The sequence below is a fragment of the Puma concolor genome, chromosome B4, assembly GCF_028749965.1.
Source record: "Puma concolor isolate L17-30 chromosome B4, mPumCon1.1.hap2, whole genome shotgun sequence".
NCBI lineage: Eukaryota > Metazoa > Chordata > Mammalia > Carnivora > Felidae > Puma > Puma concolor.
The window spans coordinates 26,241,947-26,269,007 of record NC_141673.1 but is presented as its reverse complement, the minus strand read 5'-3'; the positions used below and the strand labels follow the sequence as shown (position 1 = coordinate 26,269,007).

The window sequence follows — 27,061 nt, the reverse complement described above, 5'->3', positions numbered from 1 at the left end:
TAGAGCTATTTTTGGGTAAACTAACAGTTTTCTGGAGTCTTTACTAGGTCTATCTTGTTTCCTCAGTAGAAACACACACAAATACAAACATAGCCCCTTTCCCACCATGTTGTTTAAATAGCTGCATATTATCACAGCGTATTTACCCATTCTCAAAATTGAACAGTGGATTGTTTCCAAATGCTCAACGTTAAAAAAAGGAAACCTGAAATGAACACCCTGATGGATAAACCTGTACCTATGTTCTTAATGATTTCTATAGGATATTGCTAGGTCAAAAGTGTCAAATGTCAAAACCTTATTCCTATGGTGTTTGTTTTTTTAAGGATTAAGAAAAAAATTTTTAAGTACAATTTGCTCCCCAACATGGGGCTTGAACTCTTGACCCCAAGATCAAGAGTTGCGTGCTCTACCAACTGAGCCAGTCACGCGCCCCTCCTAAAGTTTTTTAATCCACACTGACAAACTCTCCAAAAAGAATTGTATCTCTATGCATACTCTGAAGTAAGGTAAATGTTTCATTGTTTTCCTAGTATTATCATTGCTACATCTGTCAAGGTTTGGCTTTAACACTCAATATACTTTCTAAAACAAACAAGCGTTTTTATTTAAGTATATCATATAGGAAGCTAAGCAGGTAAAGTTCACAATGTAAAAGTATGCAATCTGAAGAATTTTTATATAGGTATACCTCTGTGACACCATCCATATCAAAATATAAGACATTTTCAGCTCCCCAGAAGGTTTCATTATGTCTTCTAAATCAATACCTCCCTACCCCCATCCCAGCACAAGATATAATCTTTTTTTTCCCTTTTTTTAATTTGAGAGAAAGAGCAAGCAAGCAGGTGAGAGGGGTAGAGAGAGAAAAAAAGAATTTTTTTTCTTAATGTTTGTTTACTTTTGAGAGAGAGACAGACAGAACGTGAGTGGGGGAGGGGTCAAGAGGGGGAGACACAGAATCTGACTCGGGCTCCAGGCACCCAGCTGTCAGCACAGAGCCCGACGTGAGGCTCGAACACATGAACAGCGAGATCATGACCCGAGCTGACATGTAACCATCTGAACCACCGCCCCAGAGAGAGAATCTTAAGCAGCCTCCACACTAAGCGCAGACAGGGGGCTTAATCCCACAACCCCGGGATCATGACCTGAGCTGAAATCAAGAGCTGTCCGCTTAACAGGCTGAGCCACCCAGGTGTACCCTCTCCTTTATTTTTTTTAACTTCTATCACCATCAATTCATTTCACCTGTCTCTGAACTTCATACAGGTCCTCTTTTTGTGTCTGGCTTCTTTTACCCAAACATAATAGCTTTGAAATTCACCCACTGTTTTGTATGTGTCATTAGCTCGTTATTTTAATAATTAATTCGTTACTTTTATTGCTGTGAAGTATTTCACTGTATGAATGTACCACAACTTATTTTACCCATTTCCCTGTTTATATCTATTTGGGTTATTAGTTTGGAGCTTTTAGGAACAAGGGTGCTATAAATAATCTTGTACATATCTTTTTGGTGGATATGTGCACTCATTTATCTTGCATATATACCTAAGAACTGCTGTTGATGGCATAGGTATTTGTACGGCTTTAGTGGAAAGTGCCAGTTATTCAAAACCGCTGACCTTACTGACATTCCCAAGAGTAAAGTGTTAAGTCCCACTTATTCCACATGGTTACCAATATATCGTCTAAATCTTAAGGTGCGTGGCAGATAGGTCATGACAGCCCTTACATGTTCAATTTATGTCAGTAATTTATTCTGAGTTTCCCCTGTAGTACACAGACTACAATAATAAAGGAGAACAGGTGATTCCAGTGGTTGACCCTTGGTAGAAAGTGCCCCAGTTATCATGTTGGTCAGCATGTCTGAGACCATCTAACATGCAAAAAGATCGGAGAAAAACCCGTTCAAGACAAGCTACTTATCTCCAGGATGAACCCCTAAGATGGATAGTCCACAATATGCCACAGAGGCAGCGATCTAAGGTCAAGGGCACTTTTATCTCAAATCTAAGTAACTTAAGAGATTCATACCGAATTACTATGACATAGTGTACTCACCATAAGACTTCTCATCTCCATGAGAAATCTCAAAAAAGCGTACAGACTACTAGAAGCCACGTCTGTCTCTGAGAAGACGTATTACTATGTTTATTTTATGTAACTGGGCGGAGATTTTGAAGAGGTATGGCTAATGTGATAGTGAATCAGCCTCAAAAGCTATTTGGAAGTACCAACTCCAATTCTTTGTCCTCCAACTAAAGCACTGTCAGAGATGTTTCTTTCACATGTGCATTTATAAGAAGTAATCTGTAACTGTCTACCCTGGTGGGTCTAGCCATCTGTTCAACAGCTGGAGCAAAGAACATGTGAATCTGCACAACCACAAGGAAGTGTGGTCCTGGTGAACAATGCAGTTCTCTCACCATTTCCCAGTCATGCGCAGGGTCCACAGCAACCGAGTTATCTTCCACCTGCCCCCCAGGACTGCTCCACCTTCTCTGGGAACCCCATCTGCACACACCACATCTAGGGGCTTACAGCTGGGCTTGCCCATGGAGAACACTGGAGGGGAGAGGGGAGGGAGGGAGGGAGGGAGGGGGCTGAGTATTCATCCCTTCATGTTTCTGGTCCATGTCTCGCTCCGGCTGGCTGCATCCCTTAACCAAAGGTCACAGATCTGGTCAGGCCACCCCCTCAGCATGGTTTCTTATCACTAGGTTCTGGTAACCACTCCCTCCCTCTGTGGGTCTGGGGCTGGTGTCAGCACTTCTGTTACCAGACTGACTAGAGTAGCCCTGCTCTATCTCCTGCATTTTCCCTCCCCCTTTGTACAGAGCTTCTTTATTAATTCTCTTTAAATTATCTGATTTGTGTGTATCATCCGGCTTCTGTTTGGACTCTGATACTGTAGTTTTGTCAAAGGTCCAAGCCGAAGCCTTGTATCAATGACTAGAAAGGCATCATTAGAGACCTCCTAGGGGACGTACCTAATCTTAGGAGGTCTGGAGGATGAAAAAGGAATGAATGGGCTTTGCCTACCAACCCACAGACAAACTACCTACAGAGAGCTGACGGTCTCGTTTACAGCTGCTGCTATGCAGGATATGGCGGAGGTGGGGGCATAAAGGGACTTCATGTATGAAGTTCACATGGATTGAGCACCTGTACATGCCAGGCCTGCTGTGGTGATCTTCACATACACCACACAATCATGTGCTGTGTAACCTGAGCAGACTTGTAATGTCTCTTCATCCCAGTTTTTCATCTGTAAAATGGGAATAATAATAATAGGACCTACCTTGTGTTACTGAGAGAATTAAATAATACATGTAAAGTGTCTAAGATAGGACATAATATGTGTTCAATAAATGCTAGCTACTAATAATAATGATATTAGTAATAGTGATAAGAATTAACCCTTACAACAATCTTTTTTTTTTTTTTTTTTTTTTTTAAGAGACAGAGCAGGCATGCACTCATGTGTGAACAGGGGAGGGGCAGAGGGAGAGGAAGAGAGAAAATCCTAAGCTGCTTCCAGGCCCGGCGTGGAGTCCAACATGAGGCTTGATCTCAAGACCATGAGATCATGACCTGAGTGGAAATCAAGAGTCAGATGCTTAACTGACTGAGCCACCCAGGCGCTCCAACCCTTATAACAATCTTCTGAAGTAGAAATCATTTCCCCCACTTTATTTATTTTATTTTTATTTTGTAGGCTCCATGCCCAGCATGGAGCCCAACATGGGACTTGAACTCAGTATACTGAGATCAACATCAGAGCTGAGATCAAGGACTGGACATTTAACCAACTGAGCCACCCAGATGCCCCCATTTCACCTATTTTAAAGATGAGAAAACTGAGGCCTCGTGAGCTATGTAAAGAAGAGGCAGAAAAGAAATTAGGTTTTGTTTGTTTGTTTTAGGAATTCAGTTTTAAGTTATCTCTACTCCCAATGTGGGGCTCAAACACACAACCCTGAGATCAAGAGTCACATACTCTACTGACTGAGCCAGCCAGGTGCCCCAAGAAATTAGCTCTTGATAGCAGGGATAAAAAAGACTGCAATGATCTGCTGATTGTGCTTTCTATGTAAGTGGAAATTCTTCTATGAGCCATAATTTCCAAAAGACAACTAATGGGTTGGTCAACTGAAATGTAAACACACATGCATATGCATGCACAATATATACACATATACATAAAAACCAAAAATAAAAACCATGGGACCTTTTAACTAAGTACCCTTGATTTTTTTGAGTCCCTGGTTAACAAAATACCCTATGCCTACTGAATTCAGCCACCAAGGGCACTTGCATAGAACAATTTGGTTGATGCCTTCTTCAAATATTCTGTGAAGAGCTATGGCACCAGACATCTTAGATCTTTAACTGAGAAAGGATAAAAGTATCCTCAGGGAGTTACAGGAAGTCTATAATTTTACAACCGTGTAAGATAGAAAAAACACTTATGTAGAAAGTAATGCCATTCTTTAAAATTGATCAATGTCTTCTCATTGTTCAATACAACATTTAATTACCCCTAAAGAAGTCTGACTACTTCTCTGTTTCCCATAGATTTACAATCTTAAAATCACCTGTCACTTTACATATACCTATTTCTATTAAAGGCCAGTAATAAAATACTTAAGAGTCTTCTGCTATCCTCCTTTAAACAAAAGTGAATTAATTTTTTTAAAGGAAAGAAATTAATCTGAACCCTGACACCAGATCTGTATCTATTCTACCATCACCACGTCACCCTCCCCGTCAGCTGCCTACCCTGGGCCGGGATTCATAACCCACATAAGAGAGACCACATATGTGACCATTTGCTCTCACACCCTTCTCCCCAACTGAACGACAGAAGAAAAGAGTTCTCTTTCTAGATGATCCTCAGAATGCCTCCTAACATGCTACCCACAGCAGCCACTGACAATCAATCGGAGTTGACTTGTGAGGTGAAACTCGTTTGCCAGCCCTGCAGGAAAACATGACTTCAGATGAACAGGACAAAATCAGAGTCAGCAAGGAATGTGCTCCATAGATCAGGAACTTTGCTTTGATCACTCCTAGGCTTCAGGGCCTAGGACAATGCATGGTACATAAGAAGCGCTCAGTAAATATTTGTTGAATGAGTGAATGAATGAAAGCTGTGATCTATAGAGCCAGTGTCATACCTGCAGGAAATTTACAGAAAATGAAGACAGACAACACTTAAAAAAAAAAAAAAATTTGTTTTAAAGTGGGGGCAGGGGGGCACCTGACCGGTTAAGTGCCTGACTTCAGCTCAGGTCATGATCTACGGTCTGTGGGTTCGAGCCCCACGTCTGGCTCTGAGCTGACCACTCAGAGCCTGGAGCCTGCTTCAGATTCTTTGTCTCCTTCTCTCTCTGCCCCTCTGCCTCTCATGCTCTGTCCCTCTCTCTTTCTCTCTCAAAAATAAACATTAAAAAAAAATTTTTAGAAAATGCAGACAGACAAGAACAAAAACAATCCTAATGCAAATTACTCTAAGATAGTACCATAAAACTTTGTGGGTAAAATGAGAAAAGAGAGTAGTCTGAATTAGTCTGAGTAACACAGCATTTAAAAAGAAATATGGTGGGGTGCCTGGGTGGCTCAGTCAGTTAAGCATCCGACTTTGGCTCAGGTCATGATCTCATGGTTCCTGAGTTCAGGCCCCAGGTTGGGCTCTGTGCTGACAGCTCAGAGCCTGGAGCCTGCTTTGTACTCTGTGTCTCCTTCTCTCTCTCTGCCCCTTCCCCAGCTCACGCTTTGTCTCTCTCAAAAATAAATAAACATTGAAAAAAATTACTTTTAAATTAAAAAAAATATGGTAACACTTTCAAGAAACTAAATCTAGGCTCACAGTCTTCTCAGTCTAATGGGCCTGCTTTAATAAGCAGGTGAAAATATTTATAATTAGTAACACCATTTGCCTTACACTGTTTACAATTTAAGTTAGTAAATAAATGTCTTCTTTTTGGAGTCAGCAAAAAGGACCTTCAGCCCAAATTCTGAGTGGGTGAGTCTGAATGAATGACATCTTGAAGTATTTGAACATGAGCCCCAAGGGCTATCACACATCCTTTTCTCACTGAAATTAGCAGAGCCCTTGTACAGAGACTTTTTTTTCCTTTGACTCTAACACGGACGTATCTTTAATTTTCCTATTGTAATATCCATACATAGATGTTCTTAAAAGTTCCAAGAATACAAACATTCAGAACGTAGAGGGCACAGGGCACCTGGCTGGCTCAGTCAGAAGAGCATGTGACTCTTGATCTCAGGGTCATGAGTTCGAACCCCATGTTGGGTGTAGAGATTACTTAAATAAATAAATAAAAGAAAAGAAACTAGAGGGCGGAAAGCAAGCCATTTCCTCTCCCCCCAATCATTCAACTCTTCCACCACCCAAATGACAACAAGGTCAGCAAACTATGGCCTATGGGCCAGATCTGGCCTGCTGTTTGTTTTTATCTGCTTGGGAGCTAAAAATGGTTTTTATATTTTTAAATGGTTGAAAAAAATCAAAAGAAAAATATTTTATGGCATGTGAAAATTACATGAAATTCAGTTTTCAATGTCCATAAAGTTTTATTGGCACATGGCCATGGCCATGAGTTCATGTGTTGTCTGTGGCTGCTTTCTCACCAGAGTTGCAGACTGTAGCAATCCTGCTCTATCAGAGTATGTCTGGTCAGCCTTTCTGAAAAACACCTTTTTCAAACTCGCTATCTTTTATCCATCCATCTATATGTCAAACAAATTGCCTGACACAACACCCCTTGTTTGTCAATCTGCTTTTTTGTCTTTCGAGTACATACTGTGGCCATCTTAAGTTTTCCTAAGCCCATCAACTTTCTAATAGGTATTTCACCACCAGCCATAACCCTATTAAGTTCCTCAAAGACATTTTACCACCAGCCATGCATTCAAGGGCATTTCTCCCCTTCCCTGCTTATCTTATAGAGAATACTGAGCACAGGGAGTACAAATTGGAAAGGACCCAGAAGAAATGAGAGCGATAATCCCATGACTTCCCTTCGCATAAACATGCCACCCTGGTAATCGATCACTCTCCACCTTGGCCTGGCAGAACACACCCTATGTAATTGTGCTGTCTTGTTGGGAAAATATTTGCCAACAAATGTCTTGGGTGAGTAGGGAGCCCCAAAGAAAAATGTTAGATGTTATTCTTCTGTCCTTTTAACTAATGTGAGGAACTAACTTTAGACTCTATAGCTCTTATACCTAATTTCCAGTGACTCACAGATTCATATGGAGTCTGATTTTATGTTGATTCAGCTCCACAATTACTCTGATGGCACTTTGTTGACATTCCACCAGCAAATGCTTTTTCTTAGAAGATTCCAATTTTGTCAGTAAATGCATACCAATGCGGGTGGTCTTCAGTATTTGCTTTAGTGAGGACAAAGGAAAAAAAACATTTTTAACTATGCGAAAAAAAAAATAGTTTCTGGGACTGATTCTCAGGGATGGTTTGAATTGAGAGTTAAGTTTTTCCTAGAGGAGACTTCCTGTGATAGACTAATATTAAAGGAAATGAAATTCTTTGAGCTCACATTTAATCTAGCTTATATTGGTTCAGCAAAGCGGACACATGTTCCATTTACCCACTGGTGCATAACATACCATCCCAAAATTTAGTGGCTTAAACAATAATAGCCATTTCTTTTCTTTGTGAAATCTGCAATTTGGGCAGTGCTCAGTGGAGAGAGCTCACCTCTGCTCCATGTGGCATTAACTGGGGTCACTTAACTGAGGCTGGAGGATCCACCCACAAGACAGTTCACGCACATGGTTGGAAAATTGGTGCAGGCTGCAGGCTGGGGGCTCAGCTGGGGCTGTCGGTCAGCATCCTTACTTCCTTTCCCTATGGGCCTCTTGATGGAGCTCCTTGGGCTTCCTCACATCATGGCAGCTGGACTCTAAGGGCCAGTGATCAAGGAAGCCGAGGCAGATGCCACAAGTCTTCTTTTCTTATAGCTCACCTCATAAGTCACACTGCATTCTAACAATTAAGCAAATCATCAAAGTTTGAATTCAAAAGGAGGGGAATCTGATCGCACACCTCAACAGGAGTTGCAAAAAATGTACAGCCATCTTTAATCTACCATAGCACATGAAAGAAATAATGTAAATGTGTCTCTGAAAATCATGCTTTGGATACTTAAGTGGTAGCACAGAGAAGCTAAGAATAGAATTAGAATGCCTCCAGACTGAACAAACTCTCCCGGGGTGAAGCAAGCCATAGTGGTCAAGAGCAGAGGCCGCCTGGGTATGATTTAAGCTTGGCCATTGACCTGCTGTATGAGCATGGACAAATTGCTTGACCTTTCCATGTCCCCATACCCTCATCTACAAAAAAGAGAAAATAATGATGTCTACTGCATAAGGTTTGTCTGGGGGAAATCCAGATTCTGCTTTTTAAGCAATTAAAATACTTTTAAAAACTGATGAACACTATGCATAGAAAAATACACAAGTAGTAAGTACTCTGAATTTTCACAAAATGAATGCACTCATCTGACCACCATCCAGACCAAGAAACAGGAACTCTGCCAAGATTGGAACAACAGTGGGTGGTAGGCACTTTGCTCCCTCTAATGGAGACACCAGACTCTTGGCTTTTGGTGCCCCGGACGCATAAAAGTGGCATGGCAAGCTGAACAAACATAGCAGAGGGCCAGACTTAGCCCCCAGGCACCTGTTTAGAACTTTGCAGGAGGGTCTGGAACAGTGGGAAGGGGGTGGGGAGATGGGAGGAGACAGAAGCACAATAAGGGGATGTCAGCACAGAAGTCAACAAGTCAGGTGTAGCTAAGCGTGGCAGGGGTAATGGGTACGGAATGGGCTCAAGGTTCCGGAAGGAACCTTGGCTTGAAGTTGTTCTAATACAGGAAGAAGGTTTCCTGATTCTGGGAAAGACTCAGAGACAAACTTGACACAAAGCCAAGTGCTCCCCCTTCACACAGACCACCTATTTTAATCACTAAACATCCATGACCAACTGTCCTGAATCTATCTCCCTCACGCACCCCCTTCCTGCCTTTCCACTCAGAGGGACACTTTTACTTTCCTTCCTTCCCTGTCTTGTCTTGATTTTTTTTTTCCAACGTTTTTTTATTTTTTTTTACTTTTGGGACAGAGAGAAACAGAGCATGAACGGGGGAGGGGCAGAGAGAGAGGGAGACACAGAATCGGAAACAGGCTCCAGGCTCTGAGCCATCAGCCCAGAGCCTGACGCGGGGCTTGAACTCCCGGACCGCGAGATCGTGACCTGGCTGAAGTCGGACGCTTAACCGACTGCGCCACCCAGGCGCCCCTTGTCTTGATTTTTTATATATTGCCCTTCTGCATGGAATTCCTATGGTTCTCCCTCTTGTGAAAGGTCTCACAGCACACATACTGTTGGAAGATTTGGGCACTTCTGATCCTTTTTGGAAAGAGACAGATACAGGTAGTGAAATGAAAACTAAGTCCTGTTCACAACTCTGTCTCTGGCATCTGGTGGGCCTCTTCAAATAACCCCAAGCCCTCCGCACCCTGGCTGGGGCACGTGGTGTAAGCAGTGGCTGATGGAAAGCCTGGTTGTGGCAGGAGGAGAGAAATCTGGAATTGCTAGCAACGAACTGCACAACCGGCAGATCTGGGGAATGGCTGCCCACGGGATGCAGCTGGTAAGAGCGACATCAGAAAGAGGCTTGACTTATTCAGAACTATTTAGACTGAACGACCACCTGAACACTGTATACATGTGCCTGCAACATCCTAAATAAGAGAGTGCCCAGTCAGAGTTGAGCTTAGTGCCTGGCAAAGAGCAGGTGAGCTCTAAACCTTTTCCCTCTCCCCACACCCTTTCCTCTCTTCCAGGATTCTATCAGGCTGTATGTGGTTACATGAAGCTTTATTCACGTATCAGTCCTGCTAGTTACAGTGGGTTCTCATTCTCCAGCTCTTTTACTGCCTGACTGATCTGAACTGCATGGCCACGCTGGTATTCTGTGGACCTGGGAAGAATGGTGATTTTGAATCACTGCATACATGTGTTAAAGCTGAAGTCTCTAGTTCAGAGATGTTGAGTGTTTCTGGAAGCATGTTTTGTCTTTTACAAGCTGTCATTACCTTGGAGGCAGTATAATGGTACAGCTGGTTTGTTCATGTGCTTGGCACACGTTCTGTTGGGATATTCAGGTACTTTGAATACATTCAGAAAGAGGCAAGATAGAAATTAATAAATCAAAGTGAAAAAGGAGGTTTCTTTCTCCTTCTGAACTCTCATTTTTTTTCACCCAGTATCCTTAAGTGCTTTTGACAAAACACTGTCTTGAGTATTTTAACTATTGTAGCATAAAATAAAACTAAAAAATAACTATGTATTGGTTTCTCATTGGTTAAGAGAGCACTAGATTCTTCTTCACACTGGCAATAAAAATCCTTACTCAATAATTGACAATGAGCTGTAACTTTTATATAAGAAAGTCGGGATTATTTAGGAGAAGGAGAGTATGAGTGGTGATGGGAACATGTTTTAGGTTCTACAAATAGTAGTAATTTATGAGACAAATATAGTTTATAACACTCAAAATTTGGCATGGAGAATCTATATTTTGGTTTATATTTTAAAATATTTTTATTTGCATCTACATTTTGAAGGCATTTAAGTGTAGGCATGTTATTCTAGAAACACAAATGCACACATATGTTTTTATATAAACTGGACTATAAATTCATTTTGAAATATGTTTTTTTCAAAAACTTAATAATGCAAATCTTTATATTATAATAGCTATATCTGCCACGTTAAAATTATTAACTCCAGGGGCTCCCAGCTGGCTTAGTCGGTAGAGCACGCGATTCTTGATTTCAGGGTCGTGAGTTCAAGCCCCATGTTGGGCATGGAGCCTACTTAAAGAAAAAATTAACTCTATGGTTAGATATTAGGTCCAGTATTTCACTATTTTAAACAATCATAATGTACATGTATCTTTACATGCCTATCCCAGTATTTCCTTAGAACAGTCTCTGTTAGAAGTGGAATAACTGGAACAAAGAACTTTTACTTCACTTCACCTCATTTTTTAAAGCAGACTTCATGCCCAGCGCGGAGCCTAATGCAGAGCTTAGTGTAGGGCTTGAACTCACGACCCTAAGATCAAGACCTGAGCTGAGATCAAGAAGAGTTGGATGCTTAACCGACTAAGCCACCCAGGCACCCCAGAATATACACATTTTAAAGCTTGGAATATAGACTCCAAACTTCCCTCCCAAAAGATCTTTTCAATTCATGTACCCACCAGAGTGATCTTCCCCATACCCTTGCCAGCAAAGGATCTTCCATTTCTTTACTATCCTTACCATCTCATTGGAATATATTTTTAATTACGTATCTTTGTTTGTGAGGTTTATTTTTCTCACACATTTACTGCCATCTGAGTTTCCTCTGCTGGGAACTGCCTATTCATGGCCTATGCAGGTATGGGGTCTTGGCTGTGGTTCTACCATCCACATTGTTAACGCACAGCTGACCTCACGGGCCTCCACAGGCCTGTGCACTTCTGAAACAACTCTGGCTGTAAAATGTAAACAGGGCGAGACAGAAGCAATGATTCAAACAAAGCTTTTAACTTCTTGTGTGAAGTAAACAAAACGTGCTCTCCGGTGCAGGTCAATACAATGAATACTTGTTGCTAAAGAAAAAGGGCTGGCTCCAGCTGCTAAGTCACTTAAAATAATGTTCCACTTGGCAACATGACTTTGATTCCTTTTGCAAGTAAAAGGGGCTTATAGCTACCCAACCTCCAAGCAATATATTAATGACAATAGGATAAATATATTCACATCAATATATATCTATATTATGTAGACACATATATACATATATATGAGCTCATATAGATATGAAAAGTCCAGTTTTTTACACAAAGTCTAATCAGTATCTTATTATTTAATCCAGTTAATTTTTCTTTCTTAAATTGGGGTTTAAATGCCAAATACTGCTAGGCTGAAGATCCTTTTTTTTCTTTTAAGTTTATTTATTTTGAGAGAGAGAGAGAGTACGCGCACACGCACGTGAGCAAGAGAGGGGCAGAGAGAGGGGGAGAGAGAGAATCCCAAGCAGACTCTGCACTGTCAGCACAGAGCCTGACTCTGGCCTCGAACTCACCAACCGTGAGATCATGACCTGAGCTGAAACCAAAGGCTGAAGGCTCCTTTTAAACAAAACATCTGAAATCCAAAATCTCGTTTCAAATATTTTACCACTTTAAGTGTTAAACAGTATCTCATAATCAAGGATGTCCCTGGTACTCCAAGTTCATTATTTCCTATTCCAAGCCGATTTACCTCCTCTATTCACTCTTTCTGTCCAATGGCATGGCTATCTTCTCTGGTATTAGACTGAAGACTCTGATATAACTTTTATTTCTTTATTTTTCCTTCTCCCTTGTCCTCCATGCCTAGCCAACTACCAAACTGGAGATTTCTCTCTCTCTCTCTCTCTCTCCATACATACATACACACACACACACACACACACACACACACACACACACACACACACGAGTATATATTTATACTCACACACATATATATATCAGCTTTTAATTTTAAAAGTCTTACATTCACAGCAAAATTGCAAAGATAGCCCAGAGTTGCTGTAACCTGACAACCTAGAGACACCCCCCTCCCCCCGCCAATGTTGACACTTTACATTACCGTCGTACATCTGTCACAACTAAGGAACCAACACTGCTCCAATACTCTTAATGAAACTCCACATATCATTCAGATGCCACTAGTTTTTTCCTAATACTGTCCCAGGATCCCATCTCCAGGACATTACACGTACTCATCATGTCTCCTTAGTCTCCTTTGGTCTGTGACAGTTTCTCATGTTTTCTGTGTGTGTGTGTGTGTGTGTGTGTGTGTGTGTGTGTGTTTTACCCACACTTCCTTGTTTCTGATGACCTGTACAATGTTGAAGAACACTGGTCAGGTATTTTGGAGAATGTCCCTCAATCTGGGTTTGTCTGATGTTTTTCTCATGAGGTAATGAGTTTTCTGGAGGACAGCCACAGAACTGAATTGCCACTGTCATCCCATATCAGGGGTACGTGCCACCACCATGACTTGACTCACATTAACCCCCATCACCTGGCAGAGGTAGTGTTTGCCAGGTTTCTTCCTTCTCAAGTTACTCCCCCACCCACCCCCATGCTGCTTTCCATACTCATTTTGCAGATGAGGAAATGAAGGTCAGAAGTTAAATGACTACGTCACTGCTAAAAAGTAGCAAAACTGAAATTGGCATGTAAGGCTTTTTACTCCTGCTTCTGCATTTCTTCTTCAATACCAGGACTTGGCAAACTGTCATGGTCTGTGGGCCAAATCTAATCTACCACCTGTTTTTATAAGGCCCACAAGCTAAGCAGGGTTTTTATATTTTCAAATGGTTAAAAAAATCAGAAGAGTAATATTTTATGACACGTTAAAACTTATGTGAAATTCAAATCTCAAACAAAGTTTACTGGGTGTGACGATGCTCCTTGTTCAAGTATTGCCTATAGCCACTTTTATAATACAATGGCCAAGTTCAGTAGGGGTGACAGAGATTGTATAGCTCAGAAAGCTTAATATTTATGATCTGGCCCTTTACAGAAAACGATGGCTGACCCTGTACAATACTATCGTGCAAACTACCCACCAAGCAGCCTCCTTTTTTGCCACAGGATGGAGAAAAGAAGACCGTCATCCCTAAGAAGATCAGTTAATTACACAATTCACAAAGTGTAAAACACGAGACCCTCTAAAATGTTTCTTTGGGGGCCCAGGTTTGAGGTTTGCTGTGCTTTTCCACTCTTAGTGATAAAATCATATACATGGGATGGAGGGCTTGGGGATGGGAGAGAGGCAGAGATGCAGACCTAGGGACAGAGAACAGAGAGAAACAGAAACATATACTACTCTGGACATCAGAACTGGTCATTGGAGGAAAGACTCCCTCAATTAGCAGAAGATACATTAAATTTCTGCAAAGAACCAAAAATCTATACCCCGAGAGACTGTATGACAGACAGGGTCTTTAATTCTTTTCTTTCTTTTTTTTTTTTTTTTTTTTTGGTTTATTTATTTTGAGAGAGAGAGAGAGAGAAAGACAGAGAGAGAGAGAGAGAGAGAGAGAGCGAGCAAGTGACCTGGGGAGGAGCAGAGAGAGAGGGAGAGACAGAGAATCCCAAGCAGGCTTCACGCTGTCAGTGTGGACAAGGGGCGTGGACCCACAAACCGTGGGATCATGACCTGAGTTGAGATCAAGAGTCAGATCCTTAACTGACTGAGCCACAGATTGAGCCACCCAGGGGCCCCACAGCTTGAGCATCTTCTAAGGGCAAATCTGCCACTCAGTCCCCTGTAGAACGAAGAGAGAGACTGAACATCCCATTTCTTAAGCATTTTAAGTTAATTCCACTTTAGGGAGTGGATTATATTAATCTCAAAAGGCAAATGTAGACATCACATTATTTATAGAGGATTGGTATTTATAGAGAAGATACTACTTTCTAATAATTGTTTTTTTAATATAATTTATTGTCAAATTGGTTTCCATACAATACCCAGTGCTCATCCCAACAAGTGCCCTCCTCCCTGCCCATCACCCACCTTCCCCTCTCCCCCACACCCCATCTACCCTTAGTTTGTTCTCAGTCCTTAAGAGTCTCTTATGGTTTGCTTCCCTCCCTCTCTGTAACTTTTTTCCCCCTTCCCCTCCCCCATGGTCTTCTGTTACGTTTCTCAAGATCCACATATGAGTGAAAACATATGGTATCTGTCTTTCTCTGCCTGGCTTATTTCACTTAGCATAATATCCTCCAGTTCCATCCACATTACCGCAAATGGCCAGATTTCATTCTTTCTCATTGCCAAATAGTATTCCATTGTATACATAAACCACATCTTCTTTATCCATTCATCAGTTGATGGACATTTAAGACCTTTCCATAATTTGGCTGTGGTTGAAAGTGCTGTGCTGCTATAAACATTGGGTTACATGTGCCCCTATGCATCAACACTCCTGTATTCTTTGGGTAGATTCCTAGTGCTATTGCTGGGTCATAGGGTAGTTCTATTTTTAATTTTTTGAGGAACCTCCACACTGTTTTCCAGACAGGCTGCACCAACAGTGCATTCCCACCAACAGTGCAAGAGGGTTCCCATCTCTCCACATCCTCGCCAGCATCTATAGTCTTCTAATTTGTTCATTTTAGCCACTCTGACCGGTGTGAGGTGACATCTCATTGCAGTTTTGCTTTGTATTTACCTGACGATGAGTGACGTTGAGCATCTTTTCATGGGCCTGTTGGCCATCTGGATGTCTTTTTTGGAAAAGTGTCTATTCACGTCTTCTGCCTTCTAATAATTAAGTCTTAAAGTCGCTTTCCAAGCTTATGGATGGGACTGGCTTTACTTAACAGTTTAGCAATGATAAAGGAGATGAGAATTCTGCAGAATTCTTTAGCATTCTGGTAAAAGTCACATCTGTTTAATAAAAGAGAAAATGCACAAAAAAAGCAGAAGAAAAATCCAGCTGGTTTTTTGTTATTTTCTCATAAAAACAGCCAAACTCACAATCACAGTATATTCTGTACAACTGATTCATTAACCCCTATCTGCATAAAGACACAAGTGTTTTGAGGCCACAACTTTCCTTGCAGGAGGCATGGCTAAAAGCAAATGCCATCACAATGCTACACAAAGTATGGAGATGCCCAGTGGGCAGTGCCATGGGCTTTCGGAGCCCCTTTCAAAAATATGTCTTCCCCTTTCAATCTCTGAAATGAACAGGGGCTTTCTGATAATGCCATCTAAGTTTGTATTTTAGGGACATATTGGGGATAACAAGGCATGAAATTGCTTTGCACAAGAAATCATTTTTCTGATCCAGAAGTGGTGGCTGAGGGGTGGGCTGGAGGGGGAGGGGGTCCATTCAATACCTGATCTGAATTAGGGAGAACAAAGAAAATATTTCATGCTATTCAGGTTAGTCCTGGACTGAGATATTGGTTCTGAGCGATGATAAGAGTTTATTTAAGAAGAAAACCAAAAGAGCAGAGAGACTGCTTTTGTTATTCCCAAGAAAACAGTATATTGTCCTCAGAATTTGGTGACAGGCCACCCTGCTATGATGGGATAACTAAATAATAAAGCCTAGTGTCTGCGAAAAGCAAATTGGCTCCTTAGGCAAAGCAGTAATAAGTCACTGGCTGGATGGTGAAAGCAGCTAAGACAACAGAGAGCTCGTAGTCCCCAGAGGGAAAAGTTATTTTCTTGCCAATATTGGTCAAAAGTGCAATTCTTTAGGAATAATTCAGCAAAGGCTACCTCCCCCCACTCCACCAAGGCAGGCAATAGAAATGTATTTCTAAAGTGAATGAATGAATGTTTTAGTAATACTTATGGGTTTTGATAAATGTGATCACATAGGTTGACTCCCCTTTGCCTTATGAAATGGAGAGAAACTGGAACCGATCGCTGGGGGGGGATTCTGTTGGTTTCATATCCTTCTATATATGCTATGAAATCTCAAGCAGGAACTTGGAGAGGTCACTGATCTGTGTGGATCACTGTTTGCGAATCATCCCCCTGATTTTCAGTGTGGCCCTCAGAGCAGCAGCAGCACCCGAAATGCGGAATCTCAGGCTTCTTCTTGGATCTTATTAATCATTTATAATTAATTTATTTATTTACTTACTTTAGATTACTTTTTTTAAAAAAATTATTTTTTAAATTTACATCCAAATTAGTGCATATAGTGCAACAATGATTTCAGGAGTAGATTCCTTAATGCCCCTTACCCATTTAGCCCATCCCCCCCCCCACAACCCCTCCAGTTACCCTCTGTTTGTTCTCCATATTTAAGAGTCTCTTATGTTCTGTCCCCCTCCCTGTTTTCATATTATTTTTGTTTCCCTTCCCTTATGTTCATCTGTCCTGTGTCTTAAAGTCCTCATATGAGTGAAGTCATATGATATTTGTCTTTCTCTGACTAATTTTGCTTAGCATAATACCCTCTAGTTCCATCCACATAGTTAGCTGCAAATGGCAAGACTTCATTCTTTTTGATTGCCGAATAATACTCCATTGTGTGCATGTATATGTGTGTGTGTGTGTGTGTGTGTGTATATATATATATATATATATACACACACACATATACATACACACCACATCTTCTTTATCCATTCATCCATCGATGGACATATGGGCTCTTCCCATACTTTGGCTGTTGTTGACAGTGCTGCTATAAACATTGGGGTGCATGTGTCCCTTAGAAACAGCATACCTGTGTCCCTTGGATAAATACCTAGTAGTGCAATTGCTGGGTCATAGGGTAGTTCTATTTTTAATTGTTTGAGGAACCTCTGTACTGTTTTCCAGAGTGGCTGCACCAGTTTGCATTCCCACCAACAATGCAAAAGAGATCTTTCTCCGCATCCTCACCAACATCTGTCGTTGCCTGAGTTGTTAATGTTAGCCATTCTGACAGGTGTGAGGTGGTATCTCATTGTGGTTTTGATTTGTATTTCCCTGGTGATGAGTGACGTGGAGCATTTTTTCATGTGTCAGTCGGCCATCTGGATGTCTTTGGAGAAGTGTCTATTCATGTCTTTTGCCCATTTCTTCCCTGGATTATTTGTTTTTTGGGTGTTGAGTTGGATAAATTCTTTATAGATTTTAGATACTAAGCCTTTATTTGATATGTCATTTGCAAATATCTTCTCCCATTCCGTCAGTTGCCTTTTAGTTTTGCTGATTAGTTTCCTTCACTGTGCAGAAGCTTTTTATTTTGATGAGGTCCCAGTAGTTCATTTTTGCTTTTGTTTCCCTTGCCTCCAGAGACGTGTTGAGTAAGAAGTTGCTGTGGCCAAGATCAAAGAGGTTTTTGCCTGCTTTCTCCTCGAGGATTTTGATGGCTTCCTGTCTTACATTGAGGTCTTTCATCCATTTTGAGTTTATTTTTGTGTATGGTGTAAGAAAGTGGTCCAGGTTCATTCTTCTGCATGTCGCTGTCTGGTTTTCCCAGTGCCACTTGCTGAAGAGACTGTCTTTATTCCATTGGATATTTTTTCCTGCTTTGTCAAAGATTAGTTGGCCATACGTTTGTGGGTCCATTTCTGGGTTCTCTATTCTGTTCCGTTGATCCAAGTGTCTGTTTTTGTGCCATAGAACTGCTTTAATACAAGATCCCTAAGTGGTTTGTATTATACTCACATCCCCTCTTTTTCAATCTGAGAAGCACTCATCTAGCCTTCAGATGGTTGGTGGTGGTTTTCGATCTGAAAAAAAGAACTGCTTTGGCCATTGGTAGGATGGGTGCCTGGGTGGTAGTAAAACCAACAACAAATAGAGACCAGCCCTGAAAATTCCCAGTGCAGACAAAACCTGTTCAGTCATCCAGACAAACCTTCATTTAATTTATTTTCTGCAAGGCTAACTTGACCTGAGACACAGTTCACTTACATTTCTGGAAACCATAAGCAGAACTTAAACAATTTCCCAAGGTTGATAGGAGGTAACCACCATTCAATTCCGTATCATTTAAGAAAATTCTAACATTATAATCAGTCATTGTAAAAAATGGTCACAGCTTTCTCACTATATAAGCTGCTTTACAACAATATCCCCCTGAACCTCATTCCATGTTTTGGTCTGAGTGTTCCCAGTTGGCCAACTGTCTCTTTGGTGTTGCAAAATAAACTTTTACCAATGACTACTTCAGTGATTCACTGGTTTTACTTCTGTTATTTCTGAACTTTTGACAGTAGCATGCTCATCCCTAGAGGACTGAGAGCTGAGGGAGAAAATCAATCGAGGTGCTCTTATCCGAAGAACAGGGGATGGATGATGAGCAAGCAAATCAAAAGACATTCCCAGAAGTGATCAGTTGTTAGGGATGAGCATCTGACCCAAGCCAGGTCAATGGGTCTCATTTGTGGGATTTTTGCTGTCTGTAGAGAAGGGAAAGCTCTCTGTTCTGAGGTTATAAAGTTGATGAAACAAAGGCAGAGCTCCGGGGGCTACTCCTTGGGGAAGGCGTGCCTGAGAATAAAGCAAACTCCAAGCAAACAGTGCTAAGAAGTAGAGACAGAACAACTCTTCACGACTTCAGCCGTGCACCTACACTTGGGCCCGATTACAGGGGTCACCATCATTACAGGGAAACATCACAATGTTTCCTAGCACAATGGGAATGCGCCCCCTGGAGATGTGCGACAACATGGCAGCTCCTCCTGGACGCATCTCTGCTTAATCCAAATTTGACTCTGGACTTCTGTTTTATGTGGCAATAAACTCCTCCATTTAAAATTTCTGTTGTTGTTGTTTTAAGATACACTGAGGTAGATTTTCTGTGACTTGTAACTATCTGCAGGGGTGACTTTTCAAAATACTTGCGTTCATATCCAGCTCCAAACCTCCTCCCCTATGATAGGCCAGCTCTGATATGGCCTTGGTGGGGATGGGAACAGGAAAGGCAGTTAGGGGTAAGCACTCTGGGAAGGTATACATGACTAAATCCTGTACAGGAAGGCAACTGGACAACTTTTATACAAAGTTGTCAATACAAAAGGCAACTGGACAACTTTTATACAAAGTTTTGTCAATACAAAAAGGATATACCATTAGGCCTAGTAATTCTACTTCTGCAAACTGATTCAATAGATAAATCAGCACATGTGGCAAAGATACGTGTTCAAGGATATTCGGTTAAGTACTGTTGGGATGGCAAAAGATTATATAGCCAAAAATATCCAACAATAAAAGACTAAGTAAATAACGATCCCTCTAAACAATAAACACTCTATTAAGAAAGAACATGGAGGGGTGCCTGGGTGGCTCAGTTGGTTAAGCATCAGACTTTGGCTCAGATCATGACCTCACACAGTTGATGAGTTCGAGCCCCACATCGGGCTCTGTGCTGACAGCTCAGAGCCTGGAGCCTGCTTTGGATTATGTGTCTCCCTCTCTCTCTCCACTCCTCCCCCACTTATGCTCTGTCTGTCCATCTCTCTCAAAAATAAACAAACATTTAAAAAAATTAAAAAAAAAAGAACATGGCATCTCCACATGTGTCATCCTGAAACAATTCCCAAGATCAATGAGAAAAAGTAATGAATGGAACAATACGTATAGTATGCTACCATTTGTGCAAATAAAGAGGATAATTAAATAAATCTATGTATACATATATATATATGTATACACAATATGCATAAGCATTTATATATGAATAGAATATCTTTATTTTTTTAAGTAAACTCTACCCCCACAATGTGGGGCTCGAACTCATGACCCCAAGATCAAGAGTCGCATGCTCTACCGAATGAGCCAGCCAGCTGCCTCCATATATGAATAAAATATCTTTCCAGGAACAGACAGAAACTTAATAGTGGTTGTTTCTTGGAGAGGGGACGGGTTGAGAAACAGAGCTACTTTATATCCTTTAAATTTTGTAACTATTATATGCATCCATTAAATACTTAATACTCTGACCTGTCTGGAATTGTTCCCTCCTTCCTTCTTCGGAACCCCTGGCCTGGGGAAGATGAAATGCATGCCTCAGGCAAGAAGTCCAGAGACTGAGTGATCAGCGGTCTCCTCTTCTGGAACCAGTCCAGGGGCTGATAGGATCACAGCCTCTCAAAATACTAAACACCACGGAGAGAACTGGATGCAGTGGGCGAGGATGGAGCTACAAGGAGCAGGAGTTATTTGCCCGGGGAGCAGACGTGCCTGGAGACTGGGCCCTGGGAACACCAGGGTTGCTGTCCAGCTGCCGCAGGGCAGGAGGGGCTCCCGGCTGCCATCCAGCAAAGCAGTCCTACCAGTGATTTCTTTCTCTCACGTGGCCTGAGTTCCCTCTGGACGCTGGCCTGTCCTACTGGCCACTTAGAATTACAGGTGTCCCTGCTTATCGAAAGTTCACATCATGCCACCTTGCTTTTACAAAAGACCTACGTCAGTACCTGTTTTCAATAACCCAAAGAAATCTGACGAGGATTTTTTTCGCTTTTAAGAAAAAAGGCGAACAGTGCAGTGAAAACAGTAGTGTTCAGCATTTGTTTTGCAGCAAGCTGTTAGCGAGGCAGGAGAACGCGCCCCCCCCCCCCCCCCCGCCCCCAGCTCCTTCCCCGGGGACTCCCTCAGCATCTCAGCACCACAGCCTTGAACTCTGTGAGCACCTGTGCTTTATGTGGATTTATTTTGTGTAGCCGCTAACAAGATGTGTCCTCAGGTATAGGAAAAGCCTTAGAGAGGTTATTTTTTGAGTCTGGGAATGCTAAAAAGTGTTTTCCATATAAATTAATGGCAATTGCTTCTTCACTTTACATCATTTTAGCTTATGAAAGGTTTAACAGGAAACCTTCTGAATGGCGGGAGAAACCTCAAAGCCCTCCTTCAGAACATTGCATTAGTTTCTGAAGACCTTCCCTTCTAATATGTGTGTAGATGGAAACATTTAAAGCTTCAAGCACAGTGCAAATGACAAGTGTAAGCAAGTCTGTGTGTTGAAGCTCTAACTCTCCTGCTTACCTTGAGGGTCCAGTGGCCTCTGCTGGGAGTCTGGGACTCCCAGCAGCCACCACTGTGTGCTAATTGACAGTGAAACACAAGTGCAAGAACACATCAGGGTGACCGGAGACAAGTAGCCAAGTCTGCCCACACAGTGACAGCTGCTGTTGGGGGAAGCTCGGGGACTGGTATTTGAGTTCACTGTCATTTTACTGCTTTAAAATGTGCAACCCAAGCACGATGATGGTGTTGTTTCCACTGAACTATAAATCACCTACAAATTAATCTCTGCTGCACTGATTCTGTTAAGCCACGGTTTTTTTAATATTTGTTTTTGAGAGAGAGAGAGGGAGAGACAGACAGAGTGAGCGGGGGAGAGGCAAAGTGAGAGGGAGACACAGAATCCGAAGCAGGCTCCAGGCTCTGAGCTGTCAGCACAGAGCCTGACATGGGGCTCGAACTCACAAACCATGAGATCATGACCTGACCCGAAATCAGACGCTTTAACTGACTGAGCCCCCCAGGTGCCCCTAAACCATGTTTTAGAAAACAGTTCCGATCCCAGCTTTGGGAAAGAGACACTCATCCTTCTCCTCCTTTTCCCCAGCTAAGTCTGTCCCCATCACTACCCCAAATTACATATTCTGCTGCTTACGAGAATAATTGCTGGTAGCTTTCCAAAACTGATGTGGGTTAATTCGTGTATACATATGGGGCGGTAGGGGGTGAGTGGGGAAGGTGGCACGTTTGCCATCAGAGAACACAGAAGGCATCCTAATTCTCTCTCTAATGAACGCTCAAACGTGGCATGTTATACCTTTCCACGGCCTCAGACTTCTCATCTGCCCACCCTGGGGCATTCGATAGGTGGTAAGAGTTTCCTGCACTGCACGATGTACCCAGAGAGGAGGGGTAGCATCCCTGTTTTGATTATCACTGTTGGACCTGAGTGTGTGTGTTCTGACCTTTCACAATGCCTCTCCTAGGAAACGCTTAGTAAACACTCGCTGAACTGAGTAACCTTTGACTCCATTCCAGCTATCTATAGGATTGTCTGTGTATTCAGCTTAAACATTAAAAAAAAAAGTGCAATTGTGAAATTTTGCAGAACACACAATTTAAATGTATTAAAAATGGACTATAGTTCACTATTCATTATTATTTGTTGGTGAGTGCAGAGGAAAATGCTGTCCTTTTCACTTTGGGGAGTTTAAAAACCTACACGGGCAGTTCCAATTTAAACAAACTGGCCAACGGGGCGTCTGGCGAGGGGCCTCTTAAGTTTGGGCAGACTATGACGAAGCCCAAAGAGAGCCACACGTCGTGCCCTGGGTTTCTGGAGAAATGGCTTCACCCTGGCTTCAGTCTAAGCCTACCCCATCCCTCATTCACTGCACAGGACAAAATGCAAAGTCACAACAGGTGCTGGATGTCCCATCTGCCCAGAGATTTCTTTATGCACGTCAGTCTGGGCAGCCCCAGACAGAATGTGACCCTGTTCACTTTACATGTGGTCAGCCAGCATGTAGTTGGGTTAGACTGGATTACGGACAACAATCCTAACCAAAAAAATGTCTTGAACAGCCTGTGAGCAAGTCTGAGTCATGGTAACACCTCTGGCAACAATGCCAATGCTGGGGATAGAGTAGGTACTCAATAAAAGTTAGCTGAGTGAGTGAATGAAGTAAAAACCAGAACTAAATTCTTTTTTTTTTTTAAAGTAGATTCCACACCCAACATGGGGCTTGAACTCATGACCCTGAGATCAACAGTCACCTGATCTACTGACTGAACCAGCCAGCTGCCCCTGGTACCAAACCCTTTTTAAAGCATCCATTAAACCAGACTCATAGCAACATCTAGTTTTCATCTCAAGGAATGACTTAGAAAAGTTCACTGTGGATGGGAGATGTGGGGGGCGATGAGACTACCGGCTAATAATTCCTCACATGTGTGCAGTACTAACTTGGTCTTTCCACTTCCATCATCTCATCTAACACCCACAACAACCTGACAACGTAGGTTACGTTCATTCTACAGATGAGCAAACTAAGCCTCAAACAAACCGTGATTTGTTTACTGTCTTTACATCAAACAGAGCCAGGACATAAGCTCTAAGGTCTTAGAGAGATTCTACTTCACCAGCTGCAGAGGAAGCTATAGTTACTGTTGTTTACCTTTTCACACTAAACTACATACAAACGTACTCTCAGACATGTGTATGCTGCTCTGAACACCTTCCTTCTTTCATCAGTGGCTGCCTCAGTGTTTCCACAGGAAATCCACTAACCCCGGAGGCAGGCAAACCTGGGATTATGTCCCCACTTATGTCTATGTGACTTTGGACAAGTAACTTTAACCCTGCTAAGCCTTGGCTTCTTCATCTATAAAACGGGAATAGCAATACTTATGGCCAAGGGTTATTCTGTATGAAAAGAGATAATACAGGTAAAGTGCTTCCATATGAAGTTGGCCACAAAGCCAACATCCATCGAGTGACAGCTGTCATCACAATTAGAACGAGATGAAGGGGAAGAGAAGTCATTGGGGGCTCTGAGTTGGAATGAATAATTACACAGCCCAGCTCGTAGTAACACATGCAGGTCTATTCATGCATGTGTACACACTTAGGCACAATGGAGAAATATACCCTTTCACACATTAAAAGCAAACTCCAAGATACATAACTAAAAGTCACAAAATCAATGGATTTCTTTTTCACCACAAGCAATACTGAAAGTAACAGAGGAAGATTCATTCTTTTTATTTTTAATTTTTTTAATGTTTATTTATTTTTGAGAGGGAGAGAGAGAGAGAGAGAGAGAGCACATGAATGGGGAAGGGCAGAGAGAGAGAGAGACACAGAATCTGAAGCAGGCTTCGGGCTCTGAGCACTCAGCACAGAGAGCGACACGGGACTTGAACCCACAAACCGTCAGATCATCTTCCTGAGCCGAAGTCGGAAGCTTAACCACCTGAGCCACCTAGGCACACCTGGAGTAAACTCATTCGGATAGGACCGTAGACTTACTACAGGTAAATTTTCATCCCCTGAAAGTACCAACACACAGTAAAAAAAAGTCTGAACAATTTTCTTTAAGTCTACAAGTTAGTTCCGACCCCCAATTGCAATATGATATATTACTGTTGAAAGCTCTTCAATGCATTTCACAGCTTGAAAATTCAGTAGTCTCTAGGGATACTCCTATCGATGGCTAACGATCATTAACCATCCTTTTCCTTTTTATTTTATTTTATTTTTTTATTTTTTTTTTCAACGTTTATTTATTTTTGGGACAGAGAGAGACAGAGCATCAACGGGCGAGGGGCAGAGAGAGAGGGAGACACAGAATCGGAAACAGGCTCCAGGCTCTGAGCCATCAGCCCAGAGCCCGACGCGGGGCTCGAACTCACGGACCGTGAGATCGTGACCTGGTTGAAGTCGGACGCTTAACCGACTGCGCCACCCAGGCGCCCCTCCTTTTCCTTTTTAAAAACCGGAAGCCACCAACAGAATGTATCAATGAGCCAACTGATTCCTCAGTAATATTTCCATAATGAGCACAGATTCTGGAGTTGGACTGCCTGAGTTTAAATGGAGATTGTTCCACTTTTTACTGTGTGACTTCTAGCAAATTATTTAATGTCTCTGTGCTTCGGTTTCCTACCTATAAAAGGGGTACAAGAGTACATACTTCTTACGGTTTGCTGTATGAAATATGGTAGCTGACATGAAACTTTTAGAAAGGCATTTAACACATGGTAATATATCATGTACCTATGATAATTGTGCATATACCCAAAACATAGCCATTTAACAAACACTCCCTGCTCTAACCCTAGATCTATCCCTCCTCAATGCCCAACCCTGGTATTTCCACCCAGACAACAATTATGCGGAAACTAATTTATCTTGCCTTCCCTGCTCCCGCGGGCCTGGTAATGTGACAGGCACAGAGTAGTGAGTCTGAAAATATGTGATAAGAGAATGAAATGATGTTAGTATTTTAAAGCATTTTGAAAATATGTTATGAAAAGCATGATATTCACAGTGCTCCTTAGGGGTAAGGGAGAAAGAGGAGGTATTCTAAGCTTAGATCGTCTCTCTCCCATGGGACAAAAAGGAAATGAACAATAGCAGATACTGGAAGGTGCACTAGAATTAAATTGTGTCAATTTCCCAGCAGGATAATAATGGAAAGCTCCACCACAGAGCCAAGGCTGGTCAACTATTCATCTACTGTATTCTTTTAAAAAACAAACCTCTCTCTCACACAAATCCTCTGTCTCACCAACGTGCATGAACTACTAAGAATTCACATTCTATAAAACCACAGAAAAGCAACAGGAATAACAATGCTTTTCCAGATTTCACAAATGTTTGGCTTCCCAACCAGCAGGCAACAGAGAGCACTGAATTTCCAATGGATTTTACAATTGCCGACAGCAAAATCCTGCGGATGCTTCCCATGGGGAGAGTGTGCCAGGAAAGATTCATAACCAGATAAGTGAGAACTGCCCAAGAGTCACGCTTAAAGCTCTGGTGGAAGCGCAGAGGAACTCCCGGCTTCAAACGCAGGTATTCCCCCACAAAACGCTGAAATTATCCCCCAGGGTGCAGAGACTACAATGCTACAGAAGCAAAGGATTTTGTTCTCTTTAGGGGGAAAAAAAACATCAATTCTCCTTGATATACTGTGCTCCCCGCCCAAAAAGAGAAAGTTGTAGACCAACAGAAGTAATGAATCCATTTAATTAAATAAAACCAAAACCAAACCTCCATTACCCTTCATTGTCTCCGTAATTTACATATTAAAAATTTCTAGAAAAATATATGTCAAATTGTTAATACTGCTTACTACTGGAAAGTAAGTAGAGATTTTTACTATTATTTAACCTTTTATCAAAGAAAAAAAAGCAGATTAATGAACTCCTATGTGCCCATTATTACTCAGCTTCAGCAATCAACTCCTGACCAGTTCACTTCCTCTCTTCTGTATTATTTTGGAGCAAATCCCAGATATCATATTATTTCATATTTCAATATGTATTGCTAATAGACAAAGACCCTTCTTTAAAAACATAAAAATAGGGGCACTTGGGTGGCATAGTCAGTTAAGCGTCCGACTTCCACTCAGGTCAGGATCTCACGGTTTGTGGGTTCGAGCCCTGTGCCAGCTCTGTGCTGACAGCTCAGAGCCTGGAGCCTGCTTCGGATTCTGTGTCTCCCTCTCTGTCTGCCCCTCCCCCACTTGTGCTCGGTCTCTCCCTCTCTCTCAGAAATAAATAATAAAAATTAAAAAAATAATTAAAAAAAAAACCATATAAGCAATACCATTATTATATCTAAAAGATCAACACCTTAATGCTTCAAATATCCAGTGCTTACATTTCATATGAATCTTGTTTGAGGGGCGCCTGGGTGGCTCAGTCAGTTAGCATCCAACTCTTAATTTAGGCT

General features: G+C 41.9%; 1 protein-coding gene across 4 annotated transcripts in view; it reads right to left on the bottom strand.

Annotated features, from left to right (window-relative positions):
- TMCC3 (transmembrane and coiled-coil domain family 3) overlaps window positions 1–27,061 on the bottom strand; it is a 326,327-nt gene that overhangs the window by 157,380 nt on the left and 141,886 nt on the right. Inside the window, exon 1 of one of the 4 annotated variants that reach the window (XM_086712628.1) lies at window positions 20,581–20,895. The exons of the other annotated variants lie outside the window; for them this stretch is intronic. Coding sequence (XP_086568754.1) covers window positions 20,581–20,643 — 63 coding nt within the window. The 5' untranslated portion in view covers window positions 20,644–20,895. Of the gene's footprint in view, window positions 1–20,580; window positions 20,896–27,061 lie in introns of those variants that run through there. 4 annotated transcript variants of the gene reach the window in all.